The sequence below is a fragment of the Cottoperca gobio genome, chromosome 5, assembly GCF_900634415.1.
Source record: "Cottoperca gobio chromosome 5, fCotGob3.1, whole genome shotgun sequence".
NCBI classification, from domain to species: domain Eukaryota; kingdom Metazoa; phylum Chordata; class Actinopteri; order Perciformes; family Bovichtidae; genus Cottoperca; species Cottoperca gobio.
In genome coordinates, this window is record NC_041359.1 from 13,832,746 (window position 1) to 13,854,332 (window position 21,587).

Sequence of the window (21,587 nt, forward strand, 5' to 3'; positions counted from 1 at the left end):
AACAAAAGAGCAACAGAGCTGGCGGAGTCTCAAGGCCAGCTCCAGAGTTTAATTAAACAAGGAATTATGGGATTATATGGAGACTATCATTACAGGCCACTCTATGAGTCTTCTACGAACATTTTTGTCCCCCTGAGCTCATGCTCAATGATTCTCTGCGGATTACATGTGGCCGCAGGACATGAGGCCGCATTCATTAAATCAATTCTTCAGTCTTATCCTTTTTAATAAAGATTGATTCTTGAAGCACGGGCTCACTCCGCTGCAGAACACCCTTGAACATACAAAGTTGAATATGTACATACACCACATATCCCTTTGTTGGTTTTCATGAGGATGCGTATATCCATTTGCCCGGTAACTTGCCATGACGACACTTGAGACCAGACCCAGCAGTCTGCAGATCACTTTCCAAAGTCACCTCTGTGTCCTACAGGGAGACGGGGGGGCCGGAGTAGACAGATACTCAAGGGGCTCTGAGAAAGTCCTCTCCTCCTCAAATTATTTTCTTTGCCTCCTCTTTTGTTTTAGGTGCTTTCACACTTTATTTTGCAAGTAAACCGCTGTAGCAATCTGTGTCACATTTAGCATGCTATCAGGCTAATGACTGATAAACCTCAACAGACAATAGCTCGCGCTGCTGCTCTCCATTAAGCTCGACAGAGCCAACACATCTGCTCTTGTACATGAACCAGAAGCACAAGGTCAACAGCCGTGCCTGTAATGAGCGAGGGAAAATGGAAAATGGCACACGCTGCACGGGGCCAACTGGGATTGGGGTTGGACGTAAAACTCATCTATATGCCGACGACATTTGGCGAATTGAAGACAGAAAATATATTAAAACACGTCGCTGCTCTCAATGTTGATGTAAGACACAGCCTGACAATGATTTCTGGTTAACGTACAGCGGTGTTACAATAGTACGTCCAAAGAGAACACGTCTTTCAAATGGGCTTGAATATACTGTATGTCAGTAGACACAGACAGAATTATTTTTTATTTTTGTCTGTTTTCCCAACAAAAGGACTTTAAAATCTTAGTGTCATTTCTCTTTTTCCCCTCACACATGTTCCAATGTTAACAATCAAAGACCAAAAAAGATTCAGCGAACAAAATCCCTGCAGGGCTGTCGAGGTCAGTTCCTTAATGGGCGGCTCGGCACAAAAAGGTAGATTCTGATTAGACCTTCCTATAATGCGACTGAGGTAATTCCATTCACAGGTTCATGGGATATTGATAAACTACTCATGCCTTGTTTCATTACTTATCGTCCAATTATTATCTAATTATGTGGCATCCAGTGGGCATGATTACTGCCGTGTACTCTCCTGCAGGGGCCCTCTGAGGTTTTCCCCCAATATTGATTTAAAATTGCGCCCATTATGAATAGGAATTAATCAGGTTTACACATTGCTTTGTCTTGGTAGGTGCTTGATTAAGATTAGAAATAACACCGGGTATGGTTTGAGTAAAAGCTACCTTAACCCAAATTGTATTAAATCTGATGACTTGTGAAAGAGATGTTTTCAATACAGGGGATAGTTCAAATTGAAGAGGATCAATTACTGACCTATAATAAGTCTGTCATTTATATAATTGACAAAACATTTAAAAAGATGTTGCAAGCTTTAAAGCCATGTTTTGCTGGAGAACTCAGCAGACTGAACAAACTATGGTTGCACAGTGTATGAACACTAACAATGAATATATTTACAGTGATTTATTGTATTAATCTGGTTGTGGAGAACCCCAGAATGTATTCACCCTGGTGTGACTTTGCTCTAATGGTGCTTTAATTCTGACCAGACCTTTTAGATAACACATAGTTCTTGCTCTTAAAGGACTTGTGCTGCTAGTTAATAGTCTGAAGGTTACTCCGAGGTTTAAAGCCTGCTCTCTCCCCTGATGCTCCTCTGCTGACCCCGCAGACAGACTCCTCAGACTACAGGCAGATGGGATCCTCATCATCACCCTGTTTCCTCAAAATCCCTCCCCTCCTCTTATCGACCCCCTCCCCACCTCCTCTTCGTCTCTTCTTCTCCCTCCAACCCCTCAGACTCCTGCAGTCCTCCACCTTTACCCCCGAGACGCTGAGGTAATGCTGATCAAACAGACAGCTGTCCACTCCAAACCGTCAATTAGCCAAGTGATCTGTAAGGTTACAGATTTATGATACAGAACAACGGCAATAAACTTCACGTCTCCCGGGTTGTTGAAAATGTTGGCTAAATACGTGCATCTGACTCTTTGTGGTGGTTCGGAGAGAAAATCCAGTAAATTTGGCCTTGACTAAATGTTGATCATGAAGCATTACAATCAGTAGTAGGATCGAAAATCTATGAAATTTAAAAAAAGGAAAAGATTCGATCCTTGTATGAATTACATCAAGAAAAAAGTAAAAAAGGTGAAGAAGCTTTATTCTGAAAATGGGTCGATGTTTATACTTTGACCACGAGGTGTATCAATAACAGGGGGGGGGGGGGGAATCCACCATGAAAAACAAATAAAAATCAAACACAGCGACAACACTGACATATGTAAACGATGAAATAAAAAGAAATGGCTTTCTCTTTGCACAAATAAAATGCAATAATAACCAAAAATCATAGGTGTTTTGATTATAAAGAACATCCCTTTGCAGTAGTGCAGGTGTCAGGTGTTTTATCCCTCATCTCTGACTCACCTGTGAGCAGTATTAGCCTAAAGTTAAGTAGTGCTCATCTTAGTCAGTCTGTCTCTGATATCATAACCCATGGCCTCAATATCAGCCATACCTTTGCAAACTATCCAAGACAGGGACAAAAACAGACAGGGCTTTGGCAGTGCAGCATTAGCTCATAATGGCTCATTTTGAAAAGCATATTAGTTCCAGCATAATTACAATCAGGCCTCACGCTCTGTGTTTTGCAGGCATTCACAGGACCAGCCTCTGAGCACCGAGTCACACCAGTTGACTGTGACTGACAGCAGATTTAGTTTAAAATGCTGTTTTTTCCTCCCTCTTTTTTTCCCACAGGACAAAAATAACACCGCGTCTTTTCTCCCTATTTATGTTGACTTGTTTATTTTGTGCCTACCTTTTGTCGTAGTTGATACTGCAATTATACTTTTTGTCAGTCAGAGGGGGTGAATATCAAAAGGCCTAATTATGCAAACAGGCCTGTGATAAGAGGCATCTGCCTGATATGGGATCTGCTATCTCTGACATGCATCTGTCTCTGTGCTGTCTTTGCTCCTCCAGGCCTGCATATAAACAGCCCTGCCTGTCCCCAGGACTGCATGCGATTCAACCACCAACACTGGAGTGGAGGGATGTTTCGGGGGCGGGGGGGATTGTGCAGCAACATCAAATAACTAACAACTTCTCAATTTGCATTTCTCTGAGAATGGTGCAGCATCTCTGCTTAATGCACTTGCCTGTTCATCCCAAAGGGGTTGCCAAGTCAAAGGAGGCATGTGATTCAAGGCATTTACCAAAGGATGTATCTGAGATAGGAACCTTATGTGAATACAAGATAGACGACAGCGATAACCAGAATGGTTTAAAGACAAATTCTGTATGAATAATCTTTTCCTGTAGTTATCTTCCTGCAAGTGAAAAACAAAAACAAAACTTTAAAAGTGAGTGTAGCCTCAGCATAATTGGAATTACTCATATATTAGATTAAAAATATTTAGACCAACAATTTGTAAAAAAGACTGCATATGTGGCAAAATCAAGTTAACAGTTTACTTGGTTTGGTAACATGCCAAAATGCATCATCAATTTCTTCTGGTTGTCAGTGACCTTCTCTCTGCCGTATAATTCTGACATTTAGCTGAAATTGAATCTGGATGAGATGTGTAACTTTACATAAGGATATTAAAAATCCACCGTCTATCTTAAATAAAATCATTCTGTGCTCACCTTTATGGACAGATGTCATTGGATTCAGCTTTATCTCATGCCTATCATGTCAATTACCAGTTTACAGCTGGTGGCCGAGGGCCAAGGACCAAGCACACTTGGCCCAAAATCTATTTCAAGTGGTAAGATCGGACAAGCGAGAAAAGAAAGCAGAAGTGAACAAGAGCTCTAAAATGTGCGTTCAACTACAAGTTCCTTTATTTACTTTTTAACATAAGAAGTAGCTGTTAAAAACGTAAAAACTTCCAACAGACAAAACAACTACCTGATAAAAAAAGAAAGAGGTCGCCTACCAAACGCACCACCTCTCACTGCCAGTGTCAGAGTTTTAGGCTCTTTGACATTCTAGGAAAATTCCAATACTTTTCTTCCCTTGTCTCTCGGACAGAATCACATTCTTTAGAAAAGGAGTAGGGGGCTTGAAAAAGAGGAGAAAAAGGCAAGGGATGAAGAAAGATGGGAGGCTCTATAATCTTTGGCTCTCACAACAAACAATTAGCCCCCTTTTCTCTGTTTGAGGTGGGGAGAAAGTGGGAGAGAGGAGGGAGGGTGGGGGAGACGCAAGAGAAAGCAGAGGAGACAGAGAGGGAGAAGCTGCGAGAGCGATGCTCTTTTATGGCTCTTGTCATATGGATGAAGGCGCGGCGCGTCCATGAGAGCGCACGCTCACCTTCAACAACAGGGCGTCCACTGGGCCTCCCGGCCTTTTCAGCCCAGAGAGACGAGCTCCTCGGGGGGCCATTAGAGCATGAATAGGGGCCTGACAGCCCTGTGCAGCTCCGCAGGGCATCCATAAACGCTGACATATTGACTCCCCATGCCTCTGCGCTGCCTGAGTGTGAAAGCGTGAAGGGCTTGAAGGGTGGGATTCTTTTTCCTTAATATACTACTGACTAAAACTAGGATATTAAACAACATGATTGTTTGTTTTTTAACTTATAAGATATACTTTAAAGCGACTACTGCTGTTCGCCAGAGAACAGTTTAGGATTTTTTAAATTTCTAATGCGCTTACAACATTGCAAATATGTTAGTGCACAATGCAAAATGACAACATTGTATGTACATATATGAATTTAGTTACTAAATGATCATATCATGTTCTATACCGTGGCAGTTTTTAGAACAAAGCCAGCTTAGAAAGGATCTAACAGAGCCACATGGACCATTGAAGACTTCCGAGGATACAAAATGTGAAACTTGTTAGGAGGACTGTTGCCACCTCTCACTTCCCCCTCACACTGAGCTTTGCACCAGGTTTCCTCTTATGTCGAGCAGAATGTCACCGCCTGAGCTCGAGTCTTTGCTAATTGAGGTCACAGCGAAAGTAATGAAATTAACAGAGAGCACAGGAAAGTAAAAAGGAACCCATGGGGGTCTCTGCCAAATGGCACTGGAGCCAGATCCTCGGTCCCCCAGCAAAAAGCTCTAAAAACCTACGCAGGAAATCAAACAGTAACGTCTCAAGGCTATGAGCCGAGGTCTCCTGGAGGAACAAATCATTTTCTCAACAAAGCCAAAGAGAGATTACTGGGCACAGTATAGGAATGCACAGCGGACATTTTTATGTGCCCAAGGGAAGTTTCCTAATTTTCTGGACATGGCTGGGCAGCAAATATTGTGGAAAAGTTTGTGAGATATAGAGGACACTAGGAAGGAAAGAAGAGTTGTGAAGAATAAGGGAAACTTCAGTAAAAACTCAGGAATTAAAAAACTATGCATATATATAATTAATGGGCAGGTTTATCTTTTCAGAAAACACTACATTTCCTTGAATGTTTTTAGAGCTCTAATGTCTAGCTATTACTTTACTCCTGTGCATCCTGACATGGAGTCGTCTCTTTATTTGGACAAAATAAAAATATTATAGTTGGTTTTGTAGCCCCAGAAAAAAAAACCTCATACCAATGTGAATTTATTAAACGTGCTTTCAAAAATACTATTATACCCCACTGTGTTAGTGAACTGGCATTCAGTGGATTGCAAGTAAACAAAGTGTTTCTTTTATATCCAACAGTTTAATGAATATTTCCTGCAAAGAGCTTTTTTTCTGGGCACATTGAAGCATTACAGTGCTTGGCATTAATTTCTGAGATCCCTCCATATTGAGGGGTTGTAATATGGCATAGTAGCAAAGCTTTTTATACTGAGACTACATGTTCCCCAAGGAGAGAATGACTGACGATGCAGAAATAAGCCCATTAGTTGAAAATAGCGGACAACATTTGAAGTTGTTATTTTGCCGGCAAGGACAAGAGCTCCACCCCACTGTTTGGACAACCGCTTACGCATTTTAACTTGGTGGAAAAAAACACATTTCTGATTTGCAACACTTAGGGAACATGTTTATTGTCTTTGTGGTTGTGAAAAAAAACAACATGCACAATTAAAACAAATGAATATTTCAGTGGTGAAGCAGATCAAGAGCATAAAATGTGAAATGTTCTGGCCCTAAGTAGCATAGGCTAATGGCGATTTTTAAACTAGCAGACCATGGTCAATATTTCTCATTCATCACTGAGGGAGAGCACGGGCGCACTGTGCTAAACGTAATTACTGTTGCACATTATGTGGGCTATTCCTGTATTGTAATAAAATTAGCCAGAAATGCCTTTTGTCTTTTCTAATGCAGCTCCATGGTAACCCGTGGATGGTCATAATGCAACACACTGTCCCCGATCTGTGCCAGCTGTCAGAGTTTGACAACCTTAGGTGGCAAGGCGAATTGGAGGAAACTACATTTCTTTCAATAAATTATGTGGCTCTGACCTGCTCATCCATTGCACAATTTAACATGGACGTAATAAAGCTTGAGATGTACTGTATATACTCATTTGTGTGATCCTTCAGCTATATTGTTTGGCAGAATAACAATGGTTTAATCACCAAGACAAAGATCTGTTCCTGCCAAAGGTCCCGCTTATTATTACACTGTTCATCTTAAATTTTTTACTAAGATTACCTCAGACAGGCAGGAAATTCAATTACACTATATATTCCTCAAGCTAAATAGTGGGCTTTAACACGCTACATTTAACCAAAACAGATCTTCGTAATGACGGGACTGCAAGACTAAATTCGACCATTTTTTTACTGATTCAATTACAGTCAATCATCATAATTAATATCTCTAAACTACAGAAGGGAAGCAAATGTAAAATGATGTTAAATGTGAGCCTGAATGTCGTAGGATATTTGTGGGATACCTCCAAAAGAAGTTAGTAAAAATGAGCTTTGACGGGATTTAAAAAGCACACTATCCAATTTAGCACAGAAAAAAAGACAGTGTTTAGTCTTCAGCCATAAATACATGATGGCACTGACTTCTCTGTTGGAAGATTTGGATAAAATCAAAGAGGCAAATGCACGCCATTACTTGTCTCCTGGCTGATGTCCTACACAAATATACAGAAGAATTACTGGTGGATCTTTCACAAAATAACAGGCCTTTGTCATTGTTTGACATTATCTGACAGCCGGCAACAACATTTATGTTGTTTGGTAGATAACTTATTAGGCAATGTGACGATGATTTATGGAATTACATGGTTAATTAAATCCTGCTTAAAGCTAAAAATTTGTCTGTAAACTGTCTGTCCCCTTTGGCAATTCACCTAGTCGAGACAAAACAAAAAGACTGAACATTACATTTTACCTACAGTCTGAGTTGGGGGCTTCTTCTCTCTTGTTGTGCGATGTCCTTAATGCCATGAATGCTCAGAATCATTTTATTGCTCGTTGACATTGTTATTGGTGCTTTCTGACAACAGGCACCATTGTCTGTAGAGGTCATGAGGTCAGTTAATTACGCTTGTTTATTGCAACAAACTGATGGCAGCTCCTCTAATGATGTGTGCAGAACAACTGCAGTTACCTGAATTAACTGGTTGTTTCTTTTTCTTTTCTGGAGGACAGGAGGATATAAGCCAAGAGGGCATCTCAAAGCAATTAAATGAGATTTCTGTCTGATAACTATAGGTTTTTCCATTAGAACCTTTGAAACTAATCTCTCCGCTGAGAACACTTGTCTCTCCTTGTGGCATGGCTGGGAATCAGCAGTGAGAGATAAATAAATGGCCTTTAAAAAAAACATTGGCCCTCTTGTCAAGACACATATCCACTCGAGAGCAGCAACAGTTCACATATCAACTCATTCTCTTCCCATTTCCTCTGCTCTCTTCGCTAAGACACTTTTGTCTAATGAGGGAGAGGGGCCGCAATCCCACAGGGCTAAGCAGAGCTCTGTCATCCCTGAGTGTTGTTTTCCCTCCGGACAGCAGAGTCACCGTCCACTATCGAAGGTAATACTAACCAATCAGGATTCATTACAACACCAAATCTATGAATGAACTGCCCACTGCAAGCGAAATCCGCAGCTAACACACAACTGCCCGGGAGAAGAAATAGGCCTCCCAGGGAGCCCCCTCCAAAACTAAATTGGATTGCCAATACGGCCCACAGACGTTTGAGAAGTCGAAAAAAACAATGGAGCAGAAAATAAATACTCCAAAGCCACAATGATGACTCCACTTGGTAAACTAACACAGTATTGATCGTCTTCTTTTTTTTTTTTTGTTTAGAAAAGCCTCATCCCTGCTAATAGCTGTCTGAGAGTGTAATCTCTCCCTTGTCCTCCCCCTCCTCTCCTCCCCCTCCACATTCCCTATTATGTGGCTCCTTTCAGCGCGCCTCAAATAGTTTAGGTTCAGTGTCGCACTGGGGTACGGGGCATGGGACTGGGGACCAATTGTTTGCTAATGTTGACACCTGCCAGAGCAGGCTTGGTCTATTTGGGGCCTGCCAAGCTGCAAACTGGATGCTCCCCCTCTTTAGCGAGATTAAGTGTGGGTTGCTGGGGTCACAAATCACTGGACTCCCTCTGATGTTGTGAGGCACAGAGCCAGAGACTGAGAGGACTAAAAGAGAAAGCTGGAGAGGGAGGGACAGAGGAGGGAAGAGGGATAAAGAGTGACAGTCTATTGTTTACTGAAAAGGAGGGGAATAATGTATCTTCTTGAGTGCGCGTAACCACTGCGCCTCATTCAAAAAAAAAAAAAAAAACATATCAACAGTGAATCCACGTCGCCAAAGCATACAACAGTTTTCTGCCTTGCTTTATGTCTCCTTTTGGGTGCATAAATGATCAGGAATATTTGAAAGCTTTTCGTTTTCAAATTCAGCACAAACAGGAAAGACCAATTGTCACACTTTGCTCTTGGTTTCCACATAACAGCTTGTGCAATTTCCACACTCAAAATATGACATTAGCAATAGGAGAAAATAGGATGCAAGGTATTTAACCATCTGCTTTTATGATAATTCACAGGACAGACTTTCTTTGGCTTGCATTTCACCGAATATGATGCTGATTAAAAAAAACTACCGCTGTTCTTCCAGAATAAATAAACATGTTGACATTTTATAAACTATAACTTCCTCAGAGAAAAGTCTAGGAAAGTGCTTGATTACCCAAACATATATATCTTCTTTTAATGTATTTAAGCACACACATAGTGTAAAGTCCAAGGGAAAAGACAATGCCCAGCTCCTCCTCCCGCCTTCCTTTGCAGATGTACATTAATGCAACAAAAAAAAGGCAGAGATCTGAGCTGCTGCAGAAGCACCCTCTCTTCCTTTAAAACTGCTGCTGTCCAGCCTGATCGTGTCAGTTTGAAGGCCCCTATTCAAAAGTATTCATGCATCTGCCTTTGAGGCACAATAGCAGCTAGTTTATAAACTGTCTGCACAGGCACCCAAAGGCTTTAGTTCTTATTGTTTTCGGCCCCTTAATAAACTTTTCGGAGGAGTTCATCAACTTGCCTGAATAGCCTATGTAGCAAGTCTCAAGACAGAAAATAACAGAAGGGCCTTTTCTCCTCCCTCTTCTTTCTCTCGTCCTTTTCTAGTGGCTGTTCATCTAACAATGGTAAGAGTAGGCTGTCAGACATCACAGGGCTTTTTTGTACCAATACAAGACAAAAAAAAAAAAAGTATTCAATAAAAAAAGAATGCGAAGACAATCGTATTTTCACATTTGCACAAGAGGTGTATAAGTTTAACTCAAGCAGCACACTCAGTTAAAAAAGTTAAAAACGAAATTAAAATCTGTAACAATATATACACAACTTTAAAATGCCCATGTTTTCTTTTCTTTATCAAAATAGTTAAAAAGCAAATATAAATTAAATCAAATATAAATCTATAAATTCAAAGACACCTGTTAGACAGGCAGACATTATGGGATGCAATAAAAATGTAATTTTGGCTGTAAGCCATTAATCCACTGTTATACCTTTAAACTCTGTAGAGAAAAAAATTAGCCAAACTTAAAAGTCTTTAATAGATGTCTGCTGTAATTAATTTCATACCTAATTAAAGCTAGGCTACAGTCCATGCAGGCTGGCCTGTTTAGCCCGCTGGATGGCCATAATTGAAGTAATAGCGGAAAAAAAGGCCTTCTTAGAAAATAAAACCCCGCAGCAGTCCAATTCAACAACATCACCATCCAACCACGCTGCTCATCCCCCCCCCCCCCCCCCCCCCCCTCCACCTCCACCATCTGACCCAAAAAGGCCTTATTGGCTGCCCCGGACCAACCACCTACTGTTTCCCACCGATGCACTCGGTGCGTTTTAACACCCTAATTAGATGTGACAAGTTCAACGAGCAGGTTTCAGAGGAGGAAAAGCTGGTCAGGTTATGATTTCCGAGTCAGACTCACAGGGGAATCTCTGGACAGCTGATTCCTGTCAGCCTCATTCATCTTCTTCCAGCCAATTAAACATCAGCGCTAACAAAGCGGTGGCAATTTGAGGAATACATTAAACGCCTCAAGTGGAAATGTAAATGTTGTGTGCGCGATGTCAGTAGGCTGGTAACATGATAATAATAATAATAATAATAATAATAATAATAATAATAATAATAATAATAATAATAATAATAATAATAATAATAATAATAATAATAATAATAATAATAATATTTAAATCCAAAATAATAATAATATTTTATAATAATAATATAATAATTTAATTTGTTGACATATTATTTTTAATTTTATTCATTTTATATTCTAAATTTTAAAATATGTGTATTGTAATGTACGTATGTATAGTGTATAATGTCTGAGTTTAAAGTTGGGGTTGTTGATTATATATACCAGTCAACACTAAAAATATTTCCAACAAAAACAAAAAAACAAAAACGCCACATTATCACTAAATTTATTTACCTCAAGAAACATTATAAAATCATAAAAGACTGACATTAAAAATATATATTTTTTATTTTAGAGATGAATTACACCAAGAACAAATTATGCGGCAAAACAAAAACAAAACAAATAAATTACAAGGATTTCAGCTGCCTAATGTTTGTTACTAATACCCCCACCTGTTGACATGAATGTGTGATGCACGTGAGAAGGCTATGTGTGTGTTTGTGTGTGTGTGTGTGTGTGTGTGTGTGTGTGTGTGTGTGCGTGTGTGTGTGTGTGTGTGTGCGTGTGTGTGTGTGTGTGTGTGTGAGAGAGAGAGAGAGAGAGAGAGAGAGAGAGAGAGAGAGAGAGAGAGAGAGAGAGAGAAAGGGGGGGTGAGAGAGGAAGAGAAAGAGAGAACTTAAGTAAAGAAAAAAAAGATGAAGATTTGAGATTTTCTATTTATTTTGGACGACAGCCCTGCAGGCAGGATCCCGGAGCCCCGTAGTGAAAATTGGCGAAATAAAACACAGACAGAAAGGGAGCACCCTACTGTTGTGACAGGATACCTGGAGGGCAACGCTTCCTCTTTAATTTGTCTCATATGGTTTGAGACCCCCAACCAGACATTCAATCCTCAGAGTCTGCGTAAACCTACTGAGTCTAATTCTCGATGGTGAAGTTATATGCTATAATTAAATATCGTATCATTTAAAAATGCTCGGTGTCATAAAGGCATCTTATCAACTTGGTCATCCTCGGCTTCGTCCTTGTTATCACATTAATAGTAACAACATCTAAAATGGTCCTATCGGCATTTGTGGGGGAAATTGCAGGCTAAACAAAGGGCACCTATGGGTTTACAGCTTATATTCTGATATTTTTGAGCAGGAAATGTTAACCTTGAAATGCTACTATCTGCGCTTAACAATGTGTGATCATAACCCCATAAATGAGGGGAGAAATTGAATCCTTTTAAGTTATTAAGCAGGAAAGGATTATAAACTGGTCTTTATAAATGAGCTAGAAATCCCCATGTCTTCCTCTGTACACTTTTAAATTTCCCACAAGAAGCTGGAGAGGAAAGATTGCCCCTTTTCAAGAGCCCCACAAGAGATGGAAAAATCATTTTTGTGCCCAGATAGGGAGTCGTCCCACATGGTAAGCGCCACTTTAATTAATAGACAGCCTTGAGAGGTATCACTGTCAGCCTGGATAATGGTGGCAGAGCCACTGTTTGTGCTTCCATGAATATTTCTGATGTGATCAAAGTCAAATGCCAGCACAGAATGAATTTAAGCCTACTCCATTTTTTTTATTTAGCCTAATGCTGCCGACACTTCAAGCTCCTGACACTGAAACGTCTCTGCAGTATGGTAGGCCTACAAGCTTAAACTGCACTCCTTAAAATTGATGCATTACTCATTACTCATAAGCAATGGGTTTCATGTTATTATGTTGCACGGTTTGCTCGTGTTACCTTGCTGGAACCAATAGGCTAATTTGTTACACTGGTAGTAGCTCTTCACCATAAGAATATCACAATATGTCATTAGCGGCAAATTACACCACAATTTCTTTTTCTTTTTAAAGAAATATGCTGAATTACAAATGTCACCATTTCTTTCGTTGATATTTTTCATCTTAAGCACGATCAATATTGTAATAGCCTTAACAAAATGAAAAAAATAACAGGTATAGAGGTAGAGGTAAGAGTGTCAACAAAGACTATTTTAGCCCATTACTGAGGCTAAAATTGAAATGTGTTACACCAATGTAGGCTGGCTGATATGGCAGTTACCTCACAACCAATGAACTGACTGCAATTCAAACTAGTTAATGTGCTCAATACTTATAATATGTAGCAACTATTTCTAATAATAATGAGTAACTGTTTTGCCAGTTTGTTACAATCATAAGAGCAGGAGGACAGTTATCTATGCCAACTACACATGCTCGGAAAACTCAAAACAAAACAGAAAGATATCCTTTAGAGTCAGAGATGATGGGATAGCCAAAGGTACGGAAGTCTTAAAAAAAGAAATATTTGAGAAAAGTGTAAAATTCTCTATAAATAGCCTTTTGTCTTTTTTAACGTGATAATGTCCAATAATTAAAATTGTTATTATATATAGATACATATAACAAAAGCAATTACTGTTACATGTTTGCAAATGTGATTTAGTGTTGTTAAACATCTGAATCTGACAATTTAAAGCCCTAAGATTATTATTATTATTATTATTATTAACATTATTATTGTTATTATTACCAATGATGTTGCGTCTTTCCTCCCATGCCCCCTCTATAAGGAGAAATGTAGGCCTACCGATGTAAATTCCAGTGAAATGTGGCTTGAGTGGCTGCGGGGACAGGGGAGGTTAATCCGAGTTTAATGCAGTGAAGCACAGCGCAGGGTCTGGGCTATGATGGGTATGTTATCTCTGCCCAACATTTGGGTCTCCCTCAATTTCCACCCAGCCAAATAGCTGCGAGAAAGTGCAGATGGAGTCACTCTCAATGCCCGAGGAAAAAACGTTATTAATAGCTAAATAACTTCCCCATACTTTCACTGAATCTCTCTCACACACTGTTCCAGATGGATTTGTTTGAAGTGGTCTCTCGCTTCATTCCCCTGTCCTTCTCATTCAGCACGGCTTTAGACCCGAAATATAGCTACATTATATTACCATACACTTAGAGACTCGGTGTGCGTGCGTGAAAGTGTGTGTGTATGTGTTTCTGTGTGTGCATTAGCTCGTGCGTGTTTGTGACGTGGAGAGCATGGAGGGGGCAGATTTTCACTTTTCATCACTATAGGCCGAGTGTATCGGTAATAACAGAAATGATTCTTTTTGTGTTTTCATAGTTGTACCTGGGAGTAGAGTATAAACCGTAATAAAAATATGTTTTTTACGTAATTGGTTGACGTATGACGTAAATGAACAAACATGGTACTGGTATTACTAGTAATTTACAGCAGACGTTGAAAACATAAATAGAAAAAATAAAAATCTAGACACAATTATTTTCTACAATTACGGTTTTATTTTTTATAAAGTGTGGGTCGTGATTTACGGCTCACATTCATTTCACTACAAACTACATTTCACTGAATGTAATATGAAAGTCTTTTTTTAGCCAATCCTAACCTCTTTGGTCTGTCTGACTTCATCTAACCTCTCCGCTGCTCTGTCACTTTCCCTCCCTGATGCTTGGAAATAATCCCACCTGACATCTGTTTAATTAGATTGAGGACCTCAGGTAATCCTGCGATTTGCTGAAGTGTCCATCGCCTGTCTGCACCTCATCTGACGGTCAGGTTGGTTGCGCTAGTGTGGCAGATGGACGCCGGACAGCTGATTCACCTTCTCTTTCTGAGCGGTGTGGCGCTAAACAAAAGGATGTCCAAGTTTGCACAGATGCAATGCAACCTTTCTCCAATTTCTTGCGCGTAATTGTACTTTGGCACAGATTTTAGCAGCCGTACATGACCAATTTGTTTGTGCAAGAGAATAGAGGGTGGACCAAGATCTCGGCTCAGTGATCAACAGACGATTAACAATTATAAGAATAAAAAAGGCCAATACAGCGGCGTGAAAACCATTTTTGGTGACTGGTTTTGGTTGGTTTAGCTTCAGCTACATGCTTCTGAGAAATAACAGTTGACTCCAAGCCACAAAACCAAATTTACAATATTGTAATGTGGTTAGCAGTTTGAATACACGTTTAATAAAGCTAGATTAGAGCTGGGATAAATCCGTGATGTAACCTCTGAGAAAATCCAATACACAGGCCTAATAAACAAATAGATAAATAAATAAAGTCTTAAAATCTGGATAAGTAAACGAAAAAAAAAATCTCATGAATTTTGTGCCCTGGGCGAGCCACTGTGAGCTCCGCTCTGAGATGAAAGTGAAAAGAAATAAAAGGCTCTATTTAATCTGCTTTAAAACCCCTCTCCACATAAGGGCTGTGCTTCAAACTCGGAGAGTGAGGGGCTGATTGGGGATAAATACATTTCTTACCATGCCTGCGAGCTATTACACCCGGCACGAACACAGCCACCTATTCAGCAACCATCGTTTCCAGTGCTTACTCTAATAAGTATTAACATTATTAAATGCCATCCGGATGCCGGTAGTCTAAACTGCTTTACGCAGAGGGTGCGTCTCTTTTTATAGCAACGTAATTGAGTCCCAATTTAAAATACAAGCAGCGCAAAGAAAAAAAATAGAAGCAGGAACATTATGTGGATATTTTGTACCGAAAGCAAACAGTCGATAATAATGCAATGAGGATTTAGTTAACACTTTACAAGTCAAACTATCACATTACTCAGAACACATGTCCTCAGTTTTACGCGGCTGAGTTGTGCGTAACGATCAGATTCTCCCAAAAATGTTGGTCATTTATAGCCAGTAGGGTGTACAAACCATCTATATAGACACTTGAGGTATTTGCAACAAAATTGTGCCATTTTTCTCGTAACATTAATGCGTGGTGTGACAGAAAAAAGAGACCGTTTTCACGCTATCAACTGATTCTTCTCCAACGGGCCATTATATAAAATTACAAAACTATCTACCAGCGGGGCGTACTGAATAATTCATCTCCTTTTATGTCTCTCCTTGCCCTTTGTCCAAAGTTTTCTCTCTCTTTTACCCGATTTTTGAATGAGAATGGACGGGTCCATACTCTCCTTTTCGCTGCCCTGCTTTCCAGGATTTGCTTTTGTACCTCGGACTCTTCACTTTAGAAAAGCGTCAATAGAGGGGAGGTTTTGCTCGTGAAGTTCATCTTCAAGTTTGAAAATATTTTGGCAGTGTGTTTTAGAGGCAAAATGCAGGCTGTTGTGAACTCTTATCTAAACCCCATTCAATCATGTTTGATCATCAAAAGAGTTAACCTTCTTATCGTTTGGAAGCTGTGCATGTGTCACTCCATAGCAAGAAAAACAGTGAAGCACTAAACATAAAGTGACAATAAAATATGACAATAAAATCAGTTTGTCTTGTAAAAATTTCAAACAATTCTACTATTTTCTAATAACATGGAATAAAAAAAATCTCACATTTTCTAATTTAAAGTCTATGTCCCCATGTGTTATTTCTCGCGCATAGTATTATTTAAAACATATAAGATATGCTGCAAAGCTATTATACATCACAGGATATACCAATACATTTAAGGTTATTATAAGCTTGTAAATACTGTAATACTGACAGCGAGTACCTGCGTCAAAGCTTTATTGTCCCCTCCTTGCAGCATTACTAATAGAGCAAATAATAATATGAACATTGATTTCCACTTTAACTGACAAGTGGTGAAATGTCAGTGAACTGACATCGATTGTGAAATGGGTCAACTGTCAGCTGTCGTTTAGAGGTCGTTAAATGAGTGAATGAATGAGGAGGAATTTGCTACACAAATTAATTTTCTGCAGTTAAATACCTTCTGCCAAGGCTCTCATAAATAATTGAGTGAATGAACAACTGCTGGCTCGGAGTTAAAAGCAGGAATACATTCTCTGCGTTTAGCTGCAGCTCGGATGTGGGACAATTTCCCAAGAGGACGTAAAGTAGGAAGTCTATTTAAAACATTTGTTCCCTGCTTACAAGGCTGTAATTTACCCTACATAATAATAATAATAATAATAATAATAATAATAATAATAATAATAATAATAATAATAATTTGATATTTCAGACATATACAAAAGGGCCATAAACTTTTGTTGTTAACTTACATTTATCACCGAGGATGCCATCGATGCTATGCTTTGTTTTCTTTTCTCCATCTTCATCCTTCTTATCACAGTCATCCTCTTCATCTTTTTTGCCAAATCGGGCCCTCAAAACGCGGCTGATGGAGCTCACTAATGGCAACAAAAAGGTAAATGGGTGATTAGCTCTAAAACCCATAAAAGAACCATAGTAATCCTATAATACATTTTTTTAGGATACCATAAAAAAAAGCACAGGAAAAGTTTCACATGAAGCAGCTGCGTTGAAAAAAATTAAATTCTATATTAAAGGAATAATTACTAATACTATAAATGCAATGATGAAAATCATTTCCCCAACAGGGTGGTTTGTTTTTCTTCTGGGTCACACAGTTGTAGGTGTGCGTCCTGCTACACTGAAACATGTTATTATCAGTAACTGGGGCTACAAACATGTTGGATTCAAAGTGATGCTCAGAAGTGATGCTGCAGTGTTCGCTCGTAATAAGAAAAAAAAAAAGTGCAGCTTACCAGATGAAGCCTCACCTGAAGGAACTGTGCTTCTGTCGCACACCCCGTCCTTCAGCAGCTTATCCCGGATCTCCCAGCTGAACATACCGGGGTTTTCTCTCTTGTACTCCTCGATCCGCTTCTCAACGTCAGGAGTTGCCACCTGCTTTAGGTTTGAAATGGTGTAAACAAAAATCCGTTTTAATTGAGAGGCATTTTAAGGATGAGCAAAAACTGTGATCCTCAATATACAAACATATCGAAAATAAAAGACAAAAATATAACTCTGTATATTTATTTTATAGGAATAGCCATATGCCAGGGACAAACACATAAACCCACCATTAAAATGTCTGAACGACATAATCTAAAAAATGACCACCAGTTTCCCCATATAATAATAATAATAATAATAATAATAATAATAATACATTTTATTTGTTATTATATTTGTATATATAATTATTATTCTATATATAATTTTAAATATAATGATAAAAGTAATTGTATTGGGAAAAAAGGCCGATCATTTAGTATTAAATATAGACTGTACAATAGGTTACTGTATGGTCAATATAAACTGAGCATCTTAGAAAACATAATTCAATAGGAATTTTCTTTTAAAGTATTTTTTTTTTTTAAACATTTTAAATATTTAGGAAGAACACAAAATTAGCTGCAAAGTTTAAGGAATGCAGAAAGGATGTTACAGGTGGGCTGTATTGTAAATACATTATTAGGAGAAATAAGTCGCTGGTTAGATAAGGCACGGTATTATTATTATTATTATTATTATTATTATTATTATTAATAATATAACAGAGGAGGTCTACCATATTTTTTGTCTTGATCGTGCCCTCCATCAGGCAGTTGTAATAATAGATCATGCAGTTTTTAGCTCAGGTGTCCTGCACCTCGTGACGCGCTGCCTCGCGCTCCACTGACCCCCAGACCAGTTGATGGATCCCACTCACCCTGGGTTTGCTGCCTCCTATGGCTCCCGGACGGATCGAGCCAGTCTCTTGGTATCGGCAGAGGATCTTGGAGACACAACCGTGAGAAACTCGCAGTTGTCGCGAGATTACACAGGGTCGGATGCCGTGGTGGGCCATCTCCACTATCTTGTGTCGGATGTGATTTGGCAGGGGCCTCCCGTTGATGAACACACCGCCAAGCTGGTTCACCCTACCCTGGCCCAGAGGGGTGGATACTGCGCCACAATAAACAATAAAAGTCTCAAAAACAACAAAAACAACAACAACACATCCTGTTCTTTAAAATGTTCACTTCAGTGTAAGCTAGATGAAGCTAATTCAGCGTGTGTTATAGTCAAATAGTGGCGTGTTTCCTGTGTTGCTGACTTTTAATGGGACGCAGTTTACGCACATTATCATATTATACATTTTCAAGAGAGCGTTGTGCCAAATTCGTCCAGAGTCAGTCTGGCTCACAGCATGTATCCGAGGCCACTTCAGGATCCAATTTCACATTCAAGAGACACTAAAGAGGGTGACACTTCCCACCTTGATTATTCCTAGTCATGCTGTACAAATATTGATGTGATCCTTTGAGTCATATCTTAGCTGTGTGTATTATTGCCATTTCCAGCAGCAGGACACTTGAACAAATCCTGCAGCTCGAGTAACTTGCGAGCTACGTGTTTTTTGTACATTTCAGTCCAGGGCACTTGAGCACGAACTGGGTGTAATGGGAAAACTGTTTCCATAAATGCATGCAAATACAAAGTGATCTTTTTTCCGCCCATGTGTTCAGACGGCTCGAGTGTGGGCATCGAAGTAAAAAAAGAAAATTACCAATTAGATTGGTTTTTGTGTGTATGTAACAGTCGAAGCTGGGCTAGTAGTGAATGTTCCTAAAATGTATACAAATAAAAACCCAACCATCTGCTTATTCTGTCATCTAAAGCATTATGACAATAAATTAAATCAGGTTGGCTTCAATTTTAGTCCAAATAATAATTAGAAATACAACATTTTCTAGGCCTACTATTATTAATACAATGTCTCCATAATTTGAAAGTCAAAGCATCAAAAACAAATACATAGATAAGAAAATAAAAATCGTAATTAATACAAATATTTCAGGTAGATTCTGTATAATACGTAGGAATTAGTGTGAGGAGATATGTCTAAATACAAATCAAATCAAATCAGTTACAAATAAATGCAGGATGACCACATAAATTCATAGAACATATCATAATATCAGGCTGAATCCAAGCACACGAGAATAATATTTTAAAAGGCTGTGGGTTGTTTTTTAAAGCACGAGCAGGTGTTATATTTAATTCACATTTGATTCAGGTTGTTAACTTTAATCATCACTGACTGAAGGTCGTATTTGTTCAACCACCTTTTTATTTTCACAGCATGTCGCCGGTATCGAGCTGAGCGCTGTGTGACTATCACGCTGATTGATGAGTTTTGTCTCAGCACAAGTTCAAACATCAAACACACGTTGTCATTTCTCTTACCTTCCAGGGGGAAGCCGGTCCGGGGGTAGTTCTGGCCTGGCGGAGGGCGCATCATCCGAGGCATTGTTCCTGGTAGTGTAGCCATCATTTAGCCACTCAAACAAAACGGACTCCAGTCCAAGTCAAAAACGGAATGTCTTCAAAATGCTCAAAATGATGCTCAGTCTGCTGTCAAATCCCAATCCCAGGCGGAGAAACTGGACAAGTCCTTCTTCCACCGGGAAAAAAACAAGTGATGCTCTCCTCTGGTGCGATGAGCGTGCCAAAATATAACATAAAATAACAGCTGCTACAAATGAAATACAAATCCCTTCAAACAGGGAAGTCTGCGAAATGGAGCAATTAAAGTTGTGTGTCTGAGTTGGACAAAAATGCACTGTTGTTCTTTTCCCTGGGTGTAGTTTGGATTCAGTATATTGTCTGCTGGCTGGTTGGAAGTAGTTTAAGTGGCCAACTTTCGTGCATGTCGTAGGAGGAGACAGCCGAGCGCTCCCATAGGCTCCCTGGCCTTTCTTTTATGGATGAAAGAGAGTGGGTTTAGCCAGGAGCCGGTCGACCAATCAGAGCAATACTTTCCACTTTTAATTCACTGCTGCCTCCCTCGTAAGACACTATACGCCAGAAAGCAGTTCAAAAATGTTATTATACCTAAATGTTATTCTAATGCCTGTCTTTTCAAATGTGCCTGCTTCCCTGACATTCAGCTGTTCAAACCTGTGGAATATTAATGCTTTTAAAATGTTGATATTAACATTTTCTTTCTTTCTTTCTTTCTTTCTTCTTCTTCTTCTTTCTTTCTTCTTTCTTTCTTTCTTTCTTTCTTTCTTATATATATATATATATATATATATATATATATATATATATATATATATATATATATATATATATATATATTCAAGAAATTGAAAAATATACAGCCTAAATGTGCTTCTATAGCAACAATAGCAGAGACAGAATTACAAACTGAAATAATTTCATTAAAAAACAACATAATTGCAATTCGGTAAAAATAGTTTATTGTTCATAGTGTCTGTACATAAGAAATGAAATCCCGATAAAATACCATATTTAGAAAAAATACCTTAATCAATTGACCCAAATCATCCTGTTTTCGATCAAACTTCACGAGTGTAAACATCTATATGCAAAGTTATTCTTCCATACATGCACCGGCACACACGCAGAGCTTCGTGTGAATAAGAATTATGGCCTAAAATAATTGAGTCAGGAGTTGATGATGTGGTTTCTGAATGGACAAAAGCTGCGCAAAAGCAGCCCTGTCTGGCGAAGGCTGGACTATAAAATGCGTTTGGCTTGTTAACCTTTCAATTAAGTAAATGTGCGCAGCATGAACATCTAAATCACTCCTATAGCTTTTGTGGTAATGACAACATTTGGATCGACCCGCTATTGATGACAACAGGTTGACTCGCCCTCGAGTACGCACAAGAGTAATTGCTTAAAGGTAATTGTTAAAAATAATAATAATACGCTACTATTAAACTGGAATAAAAAGACACATATGGCTGAAAAGAAGAGGTGCATGTGTCAACTCTGTGGGCCCAACGTGCATATAAAATTGTGTGACAATTGCCGTGGAAAACACTCCTGGTGGAAGGCAATTTCACAAATAATTTTAGCAACAATTAGGGAGTGTGGAGGGGTGAAATGGCGATTTCACATGCAGATGTGCCGGTGGGAAGGATCTGGTACCCTGCCGAATAGCTATGACCCTCACTCTCCCGCT

At 39.2% G+C, this 21,587-nt stretch overlaps 1 protein-coding gene across 3 annotated transcripts in view; it reads right to left on the bottom strand.

Annotated features, from left to right (window-relative positions):
• pax7a (paired box 7a) overlaps positions 1–19,922 on the bottom strand; it is a 45,020-nt gene extending 25,098 nt beyond the window's left edge. Inside the window, exons 1-4 of one of the 3 annotated variants that reach the window (XM_029431825.1) lie at positions 19,838–19,922; positions 18,318–18,553; positions 17,380–17,509; positions 16,858–16,986 (exon numbers count right to left, since the gene is read on the bottom strand). In XM_029431825.1, the coding sequence (XP_029287685.1) occupies positions 16,858–16,986; positions 17,380–17,509; positions 18,318–18,553; positions 19,838–19,922 (580 nt within the window). Of the gene's footprint in view, positions 1–16,857; positions 16,987–17,364; positions 17,510–18,317; positions 18,579–19,820 lie in introns of all 3 variants that reach the window. The other 2 variants (XM_029431824.1, XM_029431823.1) reach the window with 2 other exon arrangements.
• Between the last annotated feature and the right edge of the window lie 1,665 nt (positions 19,923–21,587).